Raw genomic sequence first — 19,112 nt, forward strand, 5'->3', positions numbered from 1 at the left:
TCTGAGCATCAAGCCTGCTCAGCCGGTATTGTCAAAACTGTTATCTTTTAGAAAATTGCCAGACCTGTTGTGCAGAAGAGAAGATAGAAACGCTCCTGCCTGGGGGCCAGTGCATAGGCCACACTTGGTGTTTTAAAGGCAGGGCCTCAGTTTCGGGGGCCCTGTCCCTGCCACCCCAGGACAGGATGTCCCTGTGTGAACTCTGACCTTTTACCTTTTACCTTCATTATTTTTTATTTCCTCTGTCTTTTGTTCACTCATTTATTCACACCTCCACTCATTCATTCATTCATTCATTCATGCATGCATGCAAAGCCACATCTCCTTCCTCAAAGGATTGGCAGGACTTCTCAGGAAATACAGCCACAAAAGCAACAAGTTGTGGATAAATATAAAACATTACAACCAGAAAAAAGACAATGGGACACATAAACCAGTTGAGGGGCTCAGATACAGGGGAGCAGGGCCTGGATCTGAATTCCAGCTCCACTACTTATAAGCTGAACAAACAGGCGCATGCTTAGTCCCCCGGCCTCAGTCTCCCCACCTGTGAAATGGGTCTAGCAATATTTCTTCAGAGGATGATTAAGAGGATTAAATGGGATCCTATATGTAAAGCACTTAGCAGAATGGCTGACTCAGTGTAGGCACTTAGTAACCACTGTTTTTGTCCCTGTTAGGGTTGTTACGGTATTTTTCGCCTGTGATTACCCCGTTGCTGTAATTGAGCTGAGCATTTAGCTAGTAGCTTCCTAGCAATCAAAGCAAAACGGAAGGTCCGTGAGGGCACACGGAGGTGCCAGCTGCACAGGTAGCATTTCAGCCTGACTTACTCTGCCGGAGAGTTGCACCCTCTTTTAGGAGCTGAGCGCTCAGGTTCAGGCTTACTCAGCCACCAGAGCCTCAGACATCTCTGCCTTTGGCTGGCCAGCAAGGTCAGGGCTGGGCGTGCAGACCTGGGACAGGGAGGGAAATGTCCTGGTGGGAATAATCTCTCCAAGAAGCTGCCTGGTTGTCAGGAGGCTTGTTGCAGGGGCTTAGAGATCGGGTCTCTTCAGCTTTTGGGAGCACTTTGGGAGACTATTAATTAGGCGGCCGGTCCCAAGTTGCATTTTCATTTGGGTGATGTTACATTTTGGAATTCAGCAGTTGCTAGAGATTGAGGCTTCGTTGGACTCATTGAACCTGGATCACAGGCTCAGAGAGCAATGGGAAGTGGGGTTAGTCCATCGGCCACATTCCCCTGCAGAAATTCATGGAGAATGGCTGCTCATCTCCAAAATAAGGAACTGTCATTCCAACGGGGGGAGGAGGGGAGGAAGCTGATGTTTATTGAGAACCTACTATGTGCCGGAGAGGGACAGACTCCATCTTGATCTTCTTCCCAGGCACCTTGGAAGGTGTGGGCCTTGTTACACCTGGAAGCAGGTGTTGTATTTTCCATTTGTACAGATGGAGAATCAGAAGCCCAGAGAGGTGAGGTGACTTGTCCAAGGGCCTTCATCCCAAGGGTCTAGACCAGCCATGGGCAAACTACGGCCCGCGGGCCGGATCCGGCCCTTTTGAAATGAATAAAACTATTGAAAAAAAAGACCGTACCCTTTTATGTAATGATGTTATAATTTATATTTGAATTTATATTAGTTCACACAAACACTCCATCCATGCTTTTGTTCCAGCCCTCCGGTCCAGTTTAAGAACCCATTGTGGCCCTCGAGTCAAAAAGTTTGCCCACCCCTGGCCCTAGACACTAAGCCTTTCCTCCAGATGGCAGGGGAGGCTTTGGGGGGGGGGGGAGGTGGTAGGCCTTGAAGAACTAGTAGTCTTGAGAGGCTGTGAGGAAGGCAGGAGTCCTTAGAGGCCAGGCTTGGTGAGAACAAAGACCCAGAGGCAGGAAGGTAAATGGTCTGGAAGGCAAGCCACCTGAGCCAAGGTTTCTGCTAGGAAGTTGGGAGAAGGAAGGTTGGGGAGATGAACAGGGTTCTCTGAACATAGGGGCTTGTTCGGTCAGACAAAAAGCAGAGACGGATGCAGGCTCTGACTTGAGTCTTCAGTTTTAACTTCCACTCGCTATATTTATTTATCCACTAGAGGCCCAGTGCATGAAATTTGTGCACGGGGGGTGGAGGGGATTCCTCAGCCCAGCCTGCACCCTCTCCAATCCAGGACCCCTTGGGGGATGTTTGACTGCCGGCAGTTGGAAATATCTCTCACAATCTGGGACCTCTGGCTCCTAACTGCTCACCTGCCTGCCTGCCTGATCGCCCCTAACTGCTTCTGCCTGACAGCCCCTAACCACCTCTGCCTGCCTGCCTGATCACCCCTAACTGCCTCTGCCTGCTGGCCTGGTCGCCCCTAACCGCCTCTGCCTCGGCCCCCGCCACCATGGCTTTGTGCGGAAGGATGTCCAGAATGATGTCCAGAAGACGTCTGGTCACATTAGCATATTACCCTTTTATTAGTATAGATTAGCAGCCGACTTCTGCTGAGCACCTACTATATGCCAGGACCCATGCAGAGCACAGAGGGGGCAGAGGTCAGCCAGACTTCATTCCAACCTGAGATTTCAGATAGAAGGGGATCTCCCTGCTGAACACAGTCCCTACCCTGTCCTGCAGCCATCCCCTGCCTGTGACTGCACCTACCCACTGGAGTCCTTTCCTCTCATGCCCCACTTCCCCAAGTCTGGGGACTCCAGCCCCCAGTGTGGCCCCCACCTTGGGTCCCATATAACAGGGTTTATTGAACTGCACCAAACGAAGCCAACTAATTGAGTGCCTTTCATGTCGAGCCCTTCACATGTAGTGGCTGCATTTATCGTCACAGCCAGCCAGGGAGAGAGGGACACTTGTCCCTGGTTCTCAGGAGAGCAGGCTCAGCTCTCGGGGGATCTGTTCTCCATCACACAGCCCATACACCACAGAGCTGAGGGTGGGCCCGGGCCTGTCTGACTCCCACACCAAGGGTCTTTACCTTTCCCCGGGAAGACCCTTTCATGTTATAGTTGAGTGGTTACCCCGCTTGCCCTGGCTGCACAGCTAGTTAAAGGCAGGGACAGCCAGGTTCAGTCCCAGTCTCATGGCTCATCTCAGAGGCCCCAGGGAGCTGTGGGCGATCTGGGGTGTGGTCAGCCCACCCCTTGGCAGGGCACTCCAGCCCTCTCTAACTGGAGTGGCATTCCAGGAAGCTCCCATACCTGGCCATAGAGACACCTGGAGTTTTTGTGGTTGCCACAGCGCCACCTTGTGGTGACTTTCAGGGGGCACACACTGCACAGAAGAAGGGGCTCTTCTAGGCCCAGCACTCGGTGGGTTTGGGACATGTGCTGCCTGGGACGGGTCTACTGACGGCCTTCCATCCCGGGCTTGTGCAAAGCTGAGCAGCTGCTCCTGCTTCCCGAGAACTGTCTGTGCCACCCACTTATATCCTCTGGCTCACACTTAGGAGGCACCAGAAGTACAAAGAGGGGAAAGAACTGATGTTTATCAGGTACCTGCTGTGCCAGGTGTTTCTAGGAATCATCCCATGGAACCTTCCCAGCAGCCCTGGAAGGCTCCCCTCGCTCACAGGGATGCCTGGGCCATTTCCCAGAGGAGGATGTGGGCAGGTGCACTGTGGCCCAGCTCCCAGGCAGGCAGCATCGGGCTGGCATCGGACGGCTGCTCGGTGTTATCAGAGCAAAAGCGCTGCCCAGCTAAGCGTGGCTGGGCTTTCGGGCAGCAGCTGCCCAACATGTGCTGTTATCTGAGTCACCTTTTCCTTTTCCTCGATGAGAATCAGGAGGGAATGATCTGACCAAAGATTTCTTATAAGGAAGGACAACAATAAAAGTTGGGTCTTTTTAGTGACAAGTCACGGTGTTTTAAAATGACCAAAACACTAAAAAACAGTCACATGCTCATTTTTTCTTTTTCAAGGTGGACAGGAACTCAGATGAGGTTGTTTTTGAGAATTTTACAACGTCCCAGCCATCACTGGGAGGCCCCTGTCGGGTGGCAGACTCAGGTGGAGAAATCAGTGACAGAGAGGAGGAGAAATCAGTGGCCAAGTGCATGGTCCTAGGGCCAGTTTCCCTACTGGACACCTGGTCTCAGGACCAGTGAGGTCCGCGGACACACACGCACGCTCACAGGGACATCCTGGGACGCAGGCTGCTGCCCGGCTCCGCAGTCAGGACTCCGCAGTGTGTGGCAGGGCTGCTCATGCCAGGAGGCGGTGTGTTTATCGTACAGGCTCACTACTCCCAGCAGCGTTATCCGCGCTCTACACCCCGACGGTTCCTACCAGCAATCACTGCCGGGCTGTCTGTTTCAGAATCGGAATGAACAGTTGCAAAGCTTGGGAGGGGGTAGGAGGAAGCCACCACAGGGAAATCTTGTTTTTGTACCTAGACCCATTCAGGTTAAGTAAATTGCCAGTTGAAATGGGACCACCTTTTCAAGTGGCTGCACTGTCAGAAAGCAAACCTGGCACTGTGATCCGGGGAACATCCGGTGACTGGACTCAGACTGGCTGCCCTCGGACCGGTGCTGTGGGCACCAGGACGCTGCAGCCATTCGCAGGATGGCGGAAACCACTGGGTTTACAGCCAGGTTTCCCCAGCACAGCCTCCCTCATACAGCCTCACGGTGTCTATTACCATAGGTGTTCCTGGTTAATATTTTTATATCAGTTCATCATCTTGACTTACATAAATTTATTTTATAAGGAAACATTATCTCAAGTGGAAATTCAGTATTACTTGTCATGAATGAAAAGAATCTACAATAATAAATGCTAAGTAGACCAGACAGCCGAACGACCTTCCAGATGTCATTCCAGACGAAGCTGTGGCAGCGAGGGCCAAGGCAGAGGCAGTTAGTGGTGATCAGGCAGGCAGGTAGAGTGGTTAGAGGCGATCAGGCAGGCAGGCAGAGTGGTTAGGGGCGATCAGGCAGGTAGGCAGAGTGGTTAGGGGCAATCAGACAGGCAGGCAGTGTGGTTAGGAGCGATCAGGAAGGCAGGCAGGTGAGCGGTTAGGAGCCAGCAGTCCCGGATTGCCAGAGGGATGTCCTACTGCCAGTTTAGGCCCAATCCCACAGGGATCCCTGCAGAATCGGGCCTAAACCGGCAGTCGGACATCCCCCAAGGGGTCCCAGATTGCAAGAGGGTACAGGCCAGGCTGAGGGACTCTCCCCCACGCCACGCCCCCCCCCCCCCGTGCACGAATTTCATGCACTGGGCCTCTAGTTATGCAATAAAAATAAAACAATGTTATTGAGATCTAGTGTAATGCTGTCATCTGTCAAAAGCTCTGAGCCTGAGACCTGAACCTCTTATTTAAAAAGGGAATTTAACAGCCTGGCTGGTGTGGCTCAATGGTTGAGTATCGACCTACAAACCAGGAAGTCACAGTTCAATTCCCGGTCAGGGCACATGCCTGGGTTATGGGCTCGATCCCCAGTGTAGGATGTGCAGGAGGCAGCCAATCAGTGATTCTCTCTCATCATTGATGTTTCTCTCTCTCTTTCCTTCCCCTCTAAAATCAATAAAAATGTATTTTAAAAAATAAATAAAAGGGAGGTTAACAAATAATGGAGCTAAACCAGAAGCTTCTGCAGTGGCAATAACAGACTAATTTGCCTGAAAAGTCTTCCATTACAAATACTCCAGAAGTGCTAGGTAAGCTCTAACAAATATCCCTTTAAATGCTTGGCTGAGCTCCCCAAAAGTAAGGAAATTACCAGAGGTGAGAAACAAGGAGGGAACAGAAGCCAGAGCAGTAAGCGTGTCCCCTGGGGCGGGAATGTCTCCTTGGGAATTTAGAGACCCAGGGCCAGGCCTCACTGGATTAGGGTTCAAATTAATACTACCTGCATGGTCCAGGAATCCCAAGTCAAAAAGAGGATACCAGCTTACTCTGAAGAAAACAGGTTCTCCATCCAGGCTACCCAGGTTCCCATCTGTGAATACGTGAGCAGCTTTAAAGATGAGCTCAGAATCCAGACTTACTTTAAAACACACAAGGGAGCCCTGGCTGGTTTGGCTCAGTGGATAGAGTGTTGACCTGCAGACCGAAGGGTCCCGGGTTCGATTCCGGTCAAGGGCACATGCCTGGGTCACAGGCTTGATCCGCACTAGGGGGCATGCAGGAGGCGGCCGATCCATGATTCTCTCTTATAGATGATGTTTGTCTCTCCTTCCCTCTCTCTTCCTCTCTGAAATCAATAAAAATACATATTTTTAAAAAATAACACACACACACACACGGGAAAAACTACCATGCAGGGAGTCTCAGAAACAACAAACATCTCGATTAGACCCTCAAGCCTCCATAGAACAGTCTGAAGGGGTCCCCCTCAAAAGAAGTGTTTACAATTATTAAAGACATAAATTAAAGCATTGAAAATAAGTGGAAAGAGCAAAGCACTAAAAAAAAGAACAGGAAATTTTGAATGCATAAATAAGCAGAACAACAAACTAATGTTTCTCCGTTTTCTCCCTCCCTCTCTCTAAAATCAATCAAAAATAATAATGATCTATGTATAAGGCACTTAACCTATCCTGAAGCAAATTATAATGATGATGACAATAAAGGAGGAGGATTAAGAAATAGAATTCCAGCCCTGGCCAGGTGGCTCAGTTAGTTGGAGCATCGTCCGTACACCAAAAAGGTTGCAGGTTCAATCCTGTCAGGGCATTTACCTAGGTTGCAGGTTTGATCCCCTGTTGGCTCTCGTAGAGGAGGCAACCAGTCTGTGTTTAACTCTCGTGCTCGCTCTCACTCTCCCCCTTCCTCTCTCTCTAACATCAGTAAACATATCCTAAGATTTAAAAATGAAAAGAAATAGATAAAGAGAATTCCAGCCCTGGCTGGGTAGCTCAGTTGGTTGGCGCGTCGTCCCAATGCACCAAGGTTGTGGGTTCGGTCTCCGGTCAGGGCACAGGCAGGAGGCAGCCAGTGAGTGCATGAATGAGTGGAGCGGCAAATCGATGTTTCCCTCCTCCCCCCTTTAAGATCAATAGATGGAAATTGGGGTAGGGTGGGGGGGGAACAACGTAAAAAAAAAAAAGAATTCCGGAACTTTGCTTTTGTTTTTGTTTTGTTTTGTTTTGTTTTATAAAAGCCTTTACAGCAAGAACTCTGTCCAGTTTCCTCCCTAGCCCCTATGGATTTAGGCCAGCATTACTGCCCATGGCATTTGCAAGGTAAAACCAAGGCAGAGCTTTCCGATCCCCCATTGGCGATGGAGTCGTCGCCAAGACGCAGATTTTCGTGAAACCCTCACGGGGAAGACCATCGCTCTCGAGGTTGAACCCTCGGATGCGATAGAAAATGTAGAAGCCAGGATCCAGGCTAAGAAGGAATTCCTCCTGATCGGCAAAGACTGATCTTTGCTGGCAAGCAACTGGAAGACGGGCGTCCAGTACTTTGACCACAACACCCAAAAGGAGTCCTGTGTTGAGACCTTGGGGTGGTGCTAAGAAAAGGAAGAAGAAGACCTACACCACTCCCGAGAAGAACAAGCAGAAGAGAAAGAAGGTCACGCTGGCTCCTGAAATACTACAAAGTGGATGAGAACAGGAGTGCCATCAGAGGAATGTGGTGCCGGAGTTTCTGTGGCCAGCCACCTTGACAGACGTGGTGGCAAATGTTGTCTAACCTATTGCTTCAACGGACCAGAAGACAAGTCATTGTATTTGGGTTAATAAAAGACATGGACTAACAAACAAAAAAACAAGGCAAAGAGTTTGTCAACGAGCTCACACAGATACGTTTCCACATGCTGACCTGAGTCCCTCAGCTCCCAGTTCTCAGTCTGTTTCGTCCTCAGACACATCCAGCTTTTGTCCCCCGAGTGGGAGCGAGGAGGGCTCAGGCGTGCAGATTAATTTCCCGGGTGCCAGGATGCTGGTACCAGCCTTACCACGTTGCATGGCCCCAAATCAAAGAGATGGGACCACAAGGAGCAGATGAAGGCTTACTCGTCCCCTAAAGAATTCATCCCACATCCTAATAATACATCCAAATGATGTTCTTTAAGCAATTCTTCCCGGTGTGGGAGGCGAGGGGGAGACGGGCAGAGTGTCCTTGTTGCCTTAGCTCTGTCTCCCTTCCCCCTGTCTCCCCCCCTCTCCCTCTGGCGGTTTCTCTCTATGTGCTTATCATGCGGGGGGCGGGGGGGTGTTGGAATGGATCTTGTTTGTGCTGGATGCAATTCATATTCCCTTCAAGGTCTGTTTCCTGGACCGGCCGTCAGGAGATAATTTCCTCCTCCGTTTGCCGCTTATCGCTCCCTGCACACACGACCCCCTGCCAGGAGGGAGGAAATCCAGCTCTCTGCGTCTCAAACTTGAGATCCTTTGGTCTTCGCAGCCCAGGAGAATCTCATGATTGACAACGTGACAGGCATGCGGGAGTGGGTGGGGGCCTTCCCAGCCGAGAGGAGGCTGTTTGGAAACACCGGGGCGGGCCTGCCTCGCTTTACGAGAGCCTGCGGAATGGAAAAGACAGAGCCCCAAAGGCAAGCCAGGAGCGCCTCTTCCCAGTGGCGGAGCGGCCTTCCCTGTACAGAAGGGTTCTCCTTGGGCTCTCAGAGCCGGCCCTGTTTGGTATATTTTAAGAATATTTTGTTTTGCCCAGCTGGCGTGGCTTCGTGGTTGAGTGTCCACCTATGAACCAGGAGATCACGGTTCAATTCCCGGTCGGGTTGTGGGCTGGATCCCCAGTGTGGGGTGTGCAGGAGGCAGCCAATCAATGATTCTCTCTCATCATTGATGTTTCTATCTCCTTCTCTCTCTCTCTCTCTCCTTTCCTCTCTGAAATCAATAAAAAAATATATTTTTAAAAAAATATTTAGTTGTATAATAACTCAATTTATATACAGTTTTTTTTAATATATTTTATTGATTTTTTACAGAGAGGAAGGGAGAGAGATAGAGAGTTAGAAACATCGATGAGAGAGAAACATCGATCAGCTGCCTCCTGCACATCTCCTACTGGGGATATGCCCGCAACCCAGGTACATGCCCTTGACCGGAATCGAACCTGGGACCTTTCAGTCCACAGGCCGACGCTCTATCCACTGAGCCAAACCAGTTTTGGCAATTTATATACAATTTTTAAGGCCAAGGTTATAGAGTAGATGGAAGTTTGCTGTTGCAAAGACAGTGTTTGTTCTCAGGTCTTGAGTTTTTTGAAAAGCTAAGGCAATCTCCAGGCTGAGAAGGGCCATGTGGTAGAAGGGTTCCAGTGTGAGCCGCTGAAAGCATGGGGCACTTGACAAGATAGAAACTGGTTTATCCAAATTCTCACGGGTAAAAAAAAAAATTCTCACGGGTAAAAGTAAGCTATAGGACTCTCTTTAATGCCTTCAAAAGTCACAAGGTGGATGGTAGCAACTGGAATAAATGTGAACACATTTCAGCAAACATTCATTGTTCCTGCAGCAAAACGGCGGTGAAGTCTCACAGTAGCTCTTATGAAATGTTAAATCTGGTGTCTTTTGTTGGCCTTGAAAAGTGGAGGCGTCTGCATGAATTCTCTTCATGGGAGGGATGGTCTGTGCCCCTCGAAGGGGCCTGCTTCATACTAAAGGTGGTACCTGAGCAAGGAGCTTCTGCCTTTTACCTGGACGGCTGAAATCTGCTTTTATGAGGTTTTGGACCAAGCAATGAATTTTGACATTTTTTCACTTCCATCACCTACTCCAGCGGCCAGCATCTATTTCCTAGCCTGAGTTTCCCTCCCGGACCATCCTATTAGATAATGGTGACAGCTCTGAGCTGCCCCACAGAACTCCACCCTGTGTCTAAAGTGATTCTCGCCGACCTCCCTTAGCTCACACCTGTGTGTTCCTGAGAGCCCGTCACATGGCTTCTCCTACGTTTGTAACATCACGGAGAGCAGGTTTGCAATGTCTCTAAAACGTAAGAAGAGCACGTCTGAGTGTGTCCACAGTCTGAGGATGAAAGAGGAAAAGGTCTGGTAAGACCATTGCCAGCCAGCTTCAGAGACGAGTAAATGTGTTTCCCGCTCGCCGCCCGCCCTGACTTGATTCGGCTGTGCCCTGGACTGTCTAATGAGGTTTAACTCCTTGTCTCAGTTCAAGGTCACGGGCAACTTCAGGATGCTAGCCGCTGCCCTGGATAACTGTGAGGAATCCCGCTTTGCCACTTCTGGCCACAAGGGGTCCCAGCTCTCCCAAGTGTCAACACCCAGGGATGGAAAGAGGTCCCAGCTCTTTTGTGAGACTCTGTGGGCGGAGCAGGTGGCTTGAGTGGGCGGCCCCCAGAGAGAGCTGCTGAGCTCAGTCTTTGGCCCTGGGTCAATAACCGTTTGGCGCTGTGGGAGCCATGATAACGCACATGCAATCGCTGTGCTTCGTGTTATTACTGCAAACAGCAGAAAGCATGGCCCCGGGGAGCAGGCAGCTCTCTGCAGTCAGCTTTGTTCCCACTACCTGTGTGGCCTTGGGCATGCCCCCAGCCCCTCTGGGACTCAGTCTCCTCATCTGCCCAGGGAAAGGGCTGGAATAAAATCTCATCCTCTACAGCTTTGCTGCAACGTAAGCACCTGAAATAGCCCTGACATCAAGGGGTGTCTGAGTCAGCCTTCTGTTCAGCACAAACCGCCAGCTTACTTACTGAAGTCTTACATCCTTCTGCCAGATAATCACCTCCTGGAAGCAAAAAGAGTGAAATCAGCATTCTGTGCCCCGGAATTTTTCAACGTCAGAGCCAGAGGAGCACTCAGAGAACTTGGTACTGCAGGGGTTCTCAAACTTCTCTCAGCCTGGAACCCTTTACTCAAACTCTGACATGGAAGCCCAACCAGAATACAATTAGCTGCACTCTGGTTAGAAACTGGAGCCCAGAGAGAGGAAGCCAGCTGTCCGAGGTCACTCAGCAACAGAGCGGCAAAGCTGGGTGGAGCTGCCCGCTCCTGGGCCCATTCCCCAGCAGTGACACTGAGCCCGCAGAGACGTGTGGGAGCTCAGAATCATAAGAAAGGGCCACGTGTGGGGAACTGGGAATTGAACCAGGGCTTTGCAGTCGCAGAGTACATCTACTGGCTTTCCTGAGGGGGTGGCAGTTCATCCATTCAGTCGGTCATTAATGCAAATTTTAATTAAGCACCAGGTATACGCCAGGTACTGTGCTAAGCCCATGAGGCTGTGGATAAGGCAGCTCAAGCACTCGCCCTCATTGGACCTGGAGGTTAGAGGTGGAGACAGACATGAACAAGTGATAAACGACAAGAAGAAAAATGCAGCGGAGTAAAGTGATGGAGAGTGACAGAATGGGGGGTGCGTGGGTACCCCTCATTGGTCAAGAGCGGTGCTTCTCTGAGTGTGGTAATTGCAGCTACCTGCGAACTCTTGGTTTCCAGGCTGCAGCAAGATAGAAGAAAGGCTCCTTCCCTGTTTCCACAGGAGCAGCCCTGGGCCATGAACGGCACTTAGAACCACCCTGGCCTAACATATCTCTGAGCCATTAGGTCAGTGCTGTGTGTTGGTGTGTTAGGGTTTCAAATCCACATGTCTGTAACTTAAGTGAAGCTGTTTTGGTCTAAGGAGTAATTTGTCTGCACTGGGGAGGCCATGTCAGGATGATGTGGTCAGAATCGTTGTGCTACTCCGTGTTGATTGATAGGAACGTATGGAAGAGTGGCTGTGGCGTCATGGAAACTTGAAATACCAAGCGTCTGCCAGGGCTTACCGACAGTGTTTGGTGCAGCCGAGGCCACTCCCGCTGAGCTAGGTAGCTCTCTGAAGGTATTGGGACACTCGCTCCAGCCGTGGGCCGGGCTGCTCTGTGCCCGCAGTGGTGAATACCAAGCGGGAGATGACCTGGCCCGCCAACAGGGCACCTTCATTCCCTGAGCATCTGCTCTTGCGCCAGGGACTTTGAATGAGCGCTGGCAGCCGGGTCAGCCCCTGGTTGGCTAAGCCGATTCCTCCAAGAACCAGCCAGTAGAAAGCCACACCTCAGTGAGATTTGGGCTTCAATTCTTTCCTCTCCCCTTTGCCTGGAACATCGTGCCATCAATCTGTCATTGCTTTGGAGAATGTTCTTTATTGGCTTAAGAGACATGACCCCGTATGCTATTGGCTTGTGAAATACTATTATAAATTATAACCCCTTCAGTGAACCTGTGTTAAATAAGTTATTGGCAAAGACCATTTCGGTCTCTGAGCATAATTTTGCCACGAACAAAGCAGCCAGTGCCGCTGATGAGTCTACTCCCTGCCCCGGGGCCCATCCGCCCTGGGACTCATCCGCCTGTCTCCTCTTCACTCCCACCTTCCCGCCGTGCTGCACTGGCTCCGAGGCACTGTCACCAAGGGAGGTTGTGGTGTCTCCCCCCTGGCAGATGTGAGGATGGCGGGCCGGTCACTTCCTTCTAACGGAAGACATCCCATCCGAGTCCCCGGCCAGTGGTGAGCTTCGTGAATGGTGGGAACAGACCTGGTTCCCACCTCAGGCTTTGTCACTTACTTGCCATGTGATCTTGAAACTGTCTTTGGTTTTCCTTAATTCTAAAATGGGAACAACGGTGCTTTGCCGGAATAGCTCAGACACAAGGAGCTTGAGCCAGGGCCTGGAACTCAGGAAGTGGGAGCTCCCATTACTCTGTGCGCATGTGCTTGTGTGTGTATGCATGAATGTGTGTTTGCATGTGTGCGTGAGCATATGAGTGCATGTGTTTTCACATGTGTGTGCCTGAGTGTGTGTGCACGTGTGTGTGTGCTTGCGTGTGTATGCATGAATGTGTGTTTGCATGTGTGCGTGAGCATATGAGTGCATGTGTTTGCACACGTGTGTGCCTGAGTGTGCGTGAGCACGTGTGTGTGTGGCACCCATCGCCTCCACCACTGTTGGAGAGTCCCTCCCAGGACCCACTGGGCCAGGGGCACTGACGGCCTCCCCGTCTCTCGCCAGATTGCCAGGGGATCATCGAGGACGTCGTCCTGCTGGGTGCGCCCGTGGAAGGAGAAGCCAAGCACTGGGAGCCTTTCCGGAAGGTGGTGTCCGGCAGGATCATCAACGGCTACAGCAGGTCAGCCCAAAGCCCAGGCCAGCGGGAGTGCCCACACGTACTAAGCAGCTAGTGTGCCCGAGGCCTGGCCCTGCTAGTGTTCTGAATGGAAGCCTCCGTCCCGTAGGATGGAGAGCCTGGACATAGTCTCTCTGTGTCAGGCCTGAGACCAGGCTGTCACCATGACCAGGGGAGAGGGGGACATGGTGAGTGGGACAGAGCTTGGGAAACAAAGGTTTGGCCTCCTCGGAGGCCTCCAGTGCCCACCATGAGCTCGTATGCGCGTCATCAGGCAATGCGGGGCGGGGGCGGGGGCGGGGGCGGGCTGAGGTCTCTGAGCATGGCTTTGGTCGGGGCAGGGTGATGGGACAGGAAGCTGGCAGTGATAGGGGAGCCGGTACCCAGGCTGTGCACCAGACCTCCGGCAAGGGGTGGGGGCCTGCCATGACTGACAGCTGTGGGCTGGAGAGGAGGCACCTGGCGTGGGGTTCGAGAGGAGGACTCGAGAGGCTTCAGCCACGGCTCTGCCCCAGACTTCGGGGAAGGAGAGAGATGACGTCCATCGCTGAGGCCTCAGGAGATGGGCCTGAGAAGATGCCCGGGCCCGTCAGCCTCCAAATGGAACAGGACGGGGTGGCCGTGTTCAGGAGCTCACGATTGAGAGCCACACAGCCTGGGGTCCCCACGCTGCCTCGGTTTCTCCATCAGTAAAGGAGGGTGACTCCCGGGATGGCAGTGATGGTTAAGCCTAGAGAGTGGCACATGGGGTCCAAGTCCATGCAGATGCGGTTACTGTTCAGCAGCAGCAGCAGCAGCCACTTGGGATGTTCACTCCACAGACTCTGAATGAGTGCCAGCCTCCTGCCGGGCGCCTTCCTGGGGCTGCAGGGGAGCAAGCCCAGCCCCGTGGAGCCTGGCGTCTGGCGGGGAAAGCAGCAGCCCCAGGCAGACAAGAGGCTCGCCTGCAACAGCAAATCCAGACGCTCCCAAACCTGAGGCCCTGCCCCGGGAACGGGAATGGTGCGGACATTCAGGGCCGAGCTCGCCCCGAGCTGATGAGAGGGTTGCTAGGCTGGCTTCTTCCTCCCGCGGGGCTCGTGAGCTGAGTGACGTGAGGCCCCACGCAACCCCTGCAGGGGTGTAAGGTGATACACAAGCCAGATTACCTTCCTAAAATCTGAAACATTACTACCTTCCTGAAATCAAGAAGCGCCTGGAGGTTTGGGAGGGAGGACCCATATTCCAGGCTCATTGCCTCGAAGCACACAGTGCTGGCCGCCTCACCAGGGAGGCTGCCGTGCCAAGCCCGGGGCCAACGGGCAGGTTGGAACTTTCAGAAGCAGTAGGTTGGGTGACTAGAGGGCAGAAAGGAAAAAGAAGAAAAAAATGACACTGGAATATTGGTGGGAGGTGACTGGCTCCATTAACTCAACTTAAAAAAAATAATAAAACAAAACAAAAATAAGGAGGTAGGAGGTGTTGGGGGAGTTTCCAGAGGGCGCCAGACCTCAGAGGAGTTAGAATGCGGCCAGGGGCAGTGGGGTCGTCAGTTTCCGTTACAGCCAGGGGGCAGGTGACATCACTTGAAAGGCAACGTGGAGAGAGAGAGAGAGAGAGAGAGAGAGAGAGAGAGAGAGAGAGAGAAAACGCTGGCTGGCTTCCGAGTCTAAGGAATAAACTTCAGGGTGAGAGGGCAAGAGGCTCCGGCCTGAGGTTAGGGGCAGCTCAGAATCATCCACCGTTCTGTGCCCGGGGCTTTAAGCTGGCACAGGAATACAAAGATGGACACTATGAGAGACGCTCATGCTAGCAGAAGGGACACGTGGAAAGAGACAATTCTTTTTAAAACCTAAAAATGAATCTTGAAGCAATGGGCTGGGGGGAGGATGTACCAAGTATTAGACTCTTTCCACCTCCCGGACCCTGGCTTTGTTATAATTATCTACTTTAACCCTCCCCAGACCCCATGGTGTCTTAGGTCTTAGGAATCCCATCGTACAAGTGGGGAAACTGAGGCTCAGAGAGGTTAAGTCAAATGGCCAGTTAACTTTCATTTTCATCTAAGCTCCACCACCTTAAAGTAGGACCCAAAACTGCAACAGAATTGTAAGTTTTTATCATTTTGATTCTTTAGTTCACAGGAATAGCTAGCTGGGTACTTCAGAACTAAAGATAAAGATGGTTTTAGCCATAGATAGGGGGTTCAGCTAATTACTTTGTCTCTATCATACATACTCTAAGCTGAGTTTTTATAATCAGGATATGGTAAAAAGAAAGAAAGAAAAAAAAAAAGAAGAAGAGACAAAAGACAAAGAGCCAGAACATATAAAGAGCTCATGCAAATCAATAAGAAACCAGCCCATAGATATCTACACATAAACGCACAGAATAAATACAAATAGTCAATAAACTTTTGAGAAGACGCCTAACTTCACCATTAATGAAATAAATGCAGATTAAAATCAGTAAGAAGATAATGTTTATCAACCATGAGATTATCAAACATTTGAAAACGAGTAACATTTTGTGTTGGTGAAGATGCGGAGAAACGAGCACGTTCGCACGCACACTGTCGGTGGCTGTTGGATTCAGGAAGGCCTTTCCGGAGCACAAGCAGCGATAGCTATCGGAAGGTTTAAAGTGCCAGTTTTCTGACACTCCTCCCCCGAAGTTTGACTTCTAAGACCCTGACCTACTAGATACACACGTACACAGAGGGGGTTGTAAAAAGAGGATAGTTGCAGCTTCATTTATAATTTAAAAATGAAAACAACCTGAAGGACCATAGATAGGGGACTAGTTTAAGGGAGAGAACGTGAGTGCCGCTGTACATACTGCAATCCCATATATCAGCGGTTCTCAGCCTGTGGGTCGCGACCCCTTTGGGGGTCGAACGACCCTTTCACAGAGGTCGCCTAAGACCATCGGAAAACACATATATAAGTACATATTGTTTTTGTGATGAATCACTATGCTTTAATTATGTTCAATTTGTAACAATGAAAATACATCCTGCATATCAGATATTTACATGACGATTCATAACAGTAGCAACATTACAGTTATGAAGTAGCAACGAAAATAGTTTTATGGTTGGGGGTCACCACAGCACGAGGAACTGTATGAAAGGGTCGCGGCATGAGGAAGGTTGAGAACCACTGCCATATACGAAGGGAGAACTGTCTGCCCGTCAGCCCCCAGGAAGGCGCAGCAGGGCCATCAGGAGCTGATAACAATGGCCACCCCTAAGGAATGGACAGGCAGCAGAGGTAGGACATGAAAGAGACGTTAATTGATTTTCTTTTAAGTAAGGATCGTTTTAAAAAACAAGAAAAGAAACAGGATGGACCAGCCTTGGATGTGAGACCATCCTCGGTTAAAATTTTGGCTCCACCATTACCGATTGCGTGGCTTTGGACAAACAACTCTGAATCCCAGTGTTCCCGCCCATCAAGTGGGAATGGGAGTCCCTCTGCACAGGGGTTCTAGGAAAATTAAATGAGGTTCTAGGGAAATTAAAAAGGGTGCCCAGCAGGTGCCCAGGAGACGATAGCAGTTAGAATGACTGTCGCTGGCATCTTCGCATGACACACGGCTTTTTGGGTCTTGTCACAAGCAGCAAGGGAAAGAATTAAAATTGCATGTGTGCAATGTGAGATCAACAGACTCTTATTAAACCCATCTGTTCTATTGAGAACCGGAGGCTAATAAGCTTGCTTTTCAATTATTCTGTGAAATCCTGGGCCATCTCTTGAGACAGAGGAGGAGGAGTAGGAGGAGGAAGGAGAGGAGAAGAAAGGAAGGTAACAGACCAAGACAATAACTGCAGTTTCTTGGTAAATTAAACACCAATCAGAAATTTATATTCTTGGTTCCCAAAGGCATGTTAGTTGCCGTGAGCCTACTTGAACGTGGAGTGAGGGGGTGGGGGGCGCGTCAGGCCAACACTATCAGACTAAGTACACTTACAAATGTATAATGTACATCAGTAAAGCTCTATACAAACCCCTTCACAACCCCCCCTACCCCCCCCACCCCCCCACCCCGAGCCTAGCCAGGCAAGTGGTACTGCCCCCTGTGGTACCGGGAGGAAACTGGAGGGTCAAGTTCCTCACCAGCACCACACAGCAGAGCCAGGATGGGAACTCAGGCAGGCCTGTCTCACTCGCAAGGAGAACATTCCATCCTGCCTCCCGGGGAACTCCGCGTGGCCTCTGCTCCAGGTACCGTGTGGGCAGGAGGTGAGGTAGAAGGAGGAGCAGGGCGGACCCACAAGTGGCTCCAGGCCTCTGAGTAGCCAAGGAGTGCCCTCCAATGGGCCGTGTGGTGGCCAATTAAGGGTCCAGCTGTGTGATTCGTGCCCCAGCATCGCCTGGAGGGCCACTGAGGCAAGGCTTGCTGCGCCCCACCCCAGGGAGTTCCTGATTCAGCTCAAGATCCAGGAGACGGCACCAAGGCACTGTCCTGGGGAAAAGAGCCAGGACCGGACACACGGGGGGTGTGACAAACATCACAAAAGGAGCATAGATGTGAAGGACAGAGGAGTAACGATATCGGCTGGAGGGGTTCAGGGGCGCTCCCCGGGGACAGTGGTCCAAGCTGAATTTTGAAAGGACGGACAGTCTGTCAGCCCACAGGGACTAATGGAGTAGACCAAGCAGGAGCGGCCACAGCACCCACGAAGGCCCAGAGCAGGAGGCAGATTGGTACCCGATGCTTCTCAAGTGCTCGCGTGGGAGCACCGTGCACATGGCGTGCCATCTTGGTGCACGCTCCCACCCACCCCGAGACGGGGCTGAGGCTCAGAGGGGCCAAGCAGTTTGTCCAAGATCACACAGCTACCAATCGACCGGGCGGGACTTGAACCTGGCTCCACGTGGCCCACTCCAGCAAGGGAGGCAGAGGAGGGGTCTTGCAGGCCCTATGGTTTGCTCAGCACAGTTTAGAGAACATGGAACCTTCTTCCCAACGTTCCTGCTCGGTCCCTCGGTGCCTGTGAATGCAGTTTACAGCTTTGAGCAGAGTGCTGTCATAAGACATTTCGAAAGGAATGATTCTGACTTTGCTCATTTATACCAGTAACTACCTGTCAGAAGCAGCAAAGGAAAGATTTAAAATGGCACGTGTGCCCAGTTCCGATTGGTCCACTCCCCCAGGAGGACCCGGCTGCCTTTCTTTCCCAGGGAGCCCTGGACCAGGCACCCCGGGGGAACTGGGAACGCCTCTGAGCCGAGAGCACCTCTCCTGCTCCACGTGACTTGTCGAGAACTTCACTCAGTTTCCTCATCCATCCATCCATCCATCCATCCATCCATTCATCCATCCATCCATCCACCCATCCATTCATCCATCCATCCATCCATCCATCGATCCATCCATCCATCCACCCATCCATCCATCCATTCATCCATCCATCCATTCATCCATCCATCCATCCATTCATCCATCCACCCATCCATTCATCCATCCATTCATCCATTCATCCATCCATCCATCCATCCATCCATCCAACAGGCAGCCATCTACTGCATGTCAGTCACTGTTCTCAGCTCTGGGGACCCAGCAGGGAACAAAGCAGACACCTTCGTGGAGCTCCCATGCCCCGGGCGGCACTGCCAAGGGTCCCCTGCGGTTCCCACCCCATGGGTCCAGTCAGGGCCCTGGCCCTGGTCTCTCACAGAAACACAAGTCCCACCAGACTCCCCTGGGCCAGGCAGGGCCCCTCCTTGCCCTGGGGCTTCCCCGAGGCTGGTGTTCACCCGTTCTGTGCCCACAGGGGGGACTGGCTGCTGAGCTTCGTGTACCGCACGTCCTCGGCGCAGCTCCAGGTGGCTGGCCTGCAGCCCGTGCTGCTGCAGGACAGGAGGATGGAGAACGTGGACCTGTCCTCCGTGGTGAGTACTCCGCCTGGCCCTCCCCGGGCTCTGCGTCTGCCAGCGGGCACTTCATCCATCAGGGACTCTAGCCCCGGCCCGTTCCTCCCCGCAGAGGGAGAGCACGGCATCTGCTTGGGAAGAGGGACTCCTCTCTGGGCAGCATCCCTTTACATGCTTTGCCTCTAATCCAGCGGTTCTCAACCTGTGGGTCGCGA

General features: G+C 51.7%; 1 protein-coding gene across 1 annotated transcript in view; it reads left to right on the forward strand.

Annotated features, from left to right (window-relative positions):
• The window catches only part of TMCO4 (transmembrane and coiled-coil domains 4), a gene marked incomplete at its 5' end in the record, with an annotated part of 62,468 nt that overhangs the window by 36,234 nt on the left and 7,122 nt on the right, over window positions 1-19,112 (forward strand). Inside the window, 2 exons of the mRNA XM_081086114.1 lie at window positions 12,925-13,042; window positions 18,798-18,915. Coding sequence (XP_080942240.1) covers window positions 12,925-13,042; window positions 18,798-18,915 — 236 coding nt within the window. The remainder of the gene's footprint in view (window positions 1-12,924; window positions 13,043-18,797; window positions 18,916-19,112) is intronic.

The sequence above is a fragment of the Myotis nattereri genome, assembly GCF_964212035.1.
Source record: "Myotis nattereri genome assembly, chromosome: 3".
Classification (NCBI taxonomy): Eukaryota; Metazoa; Chordata; class Mammalia; order Chiroptera; family Vespertilionidae; genus Myotis; species Myotis nattereri.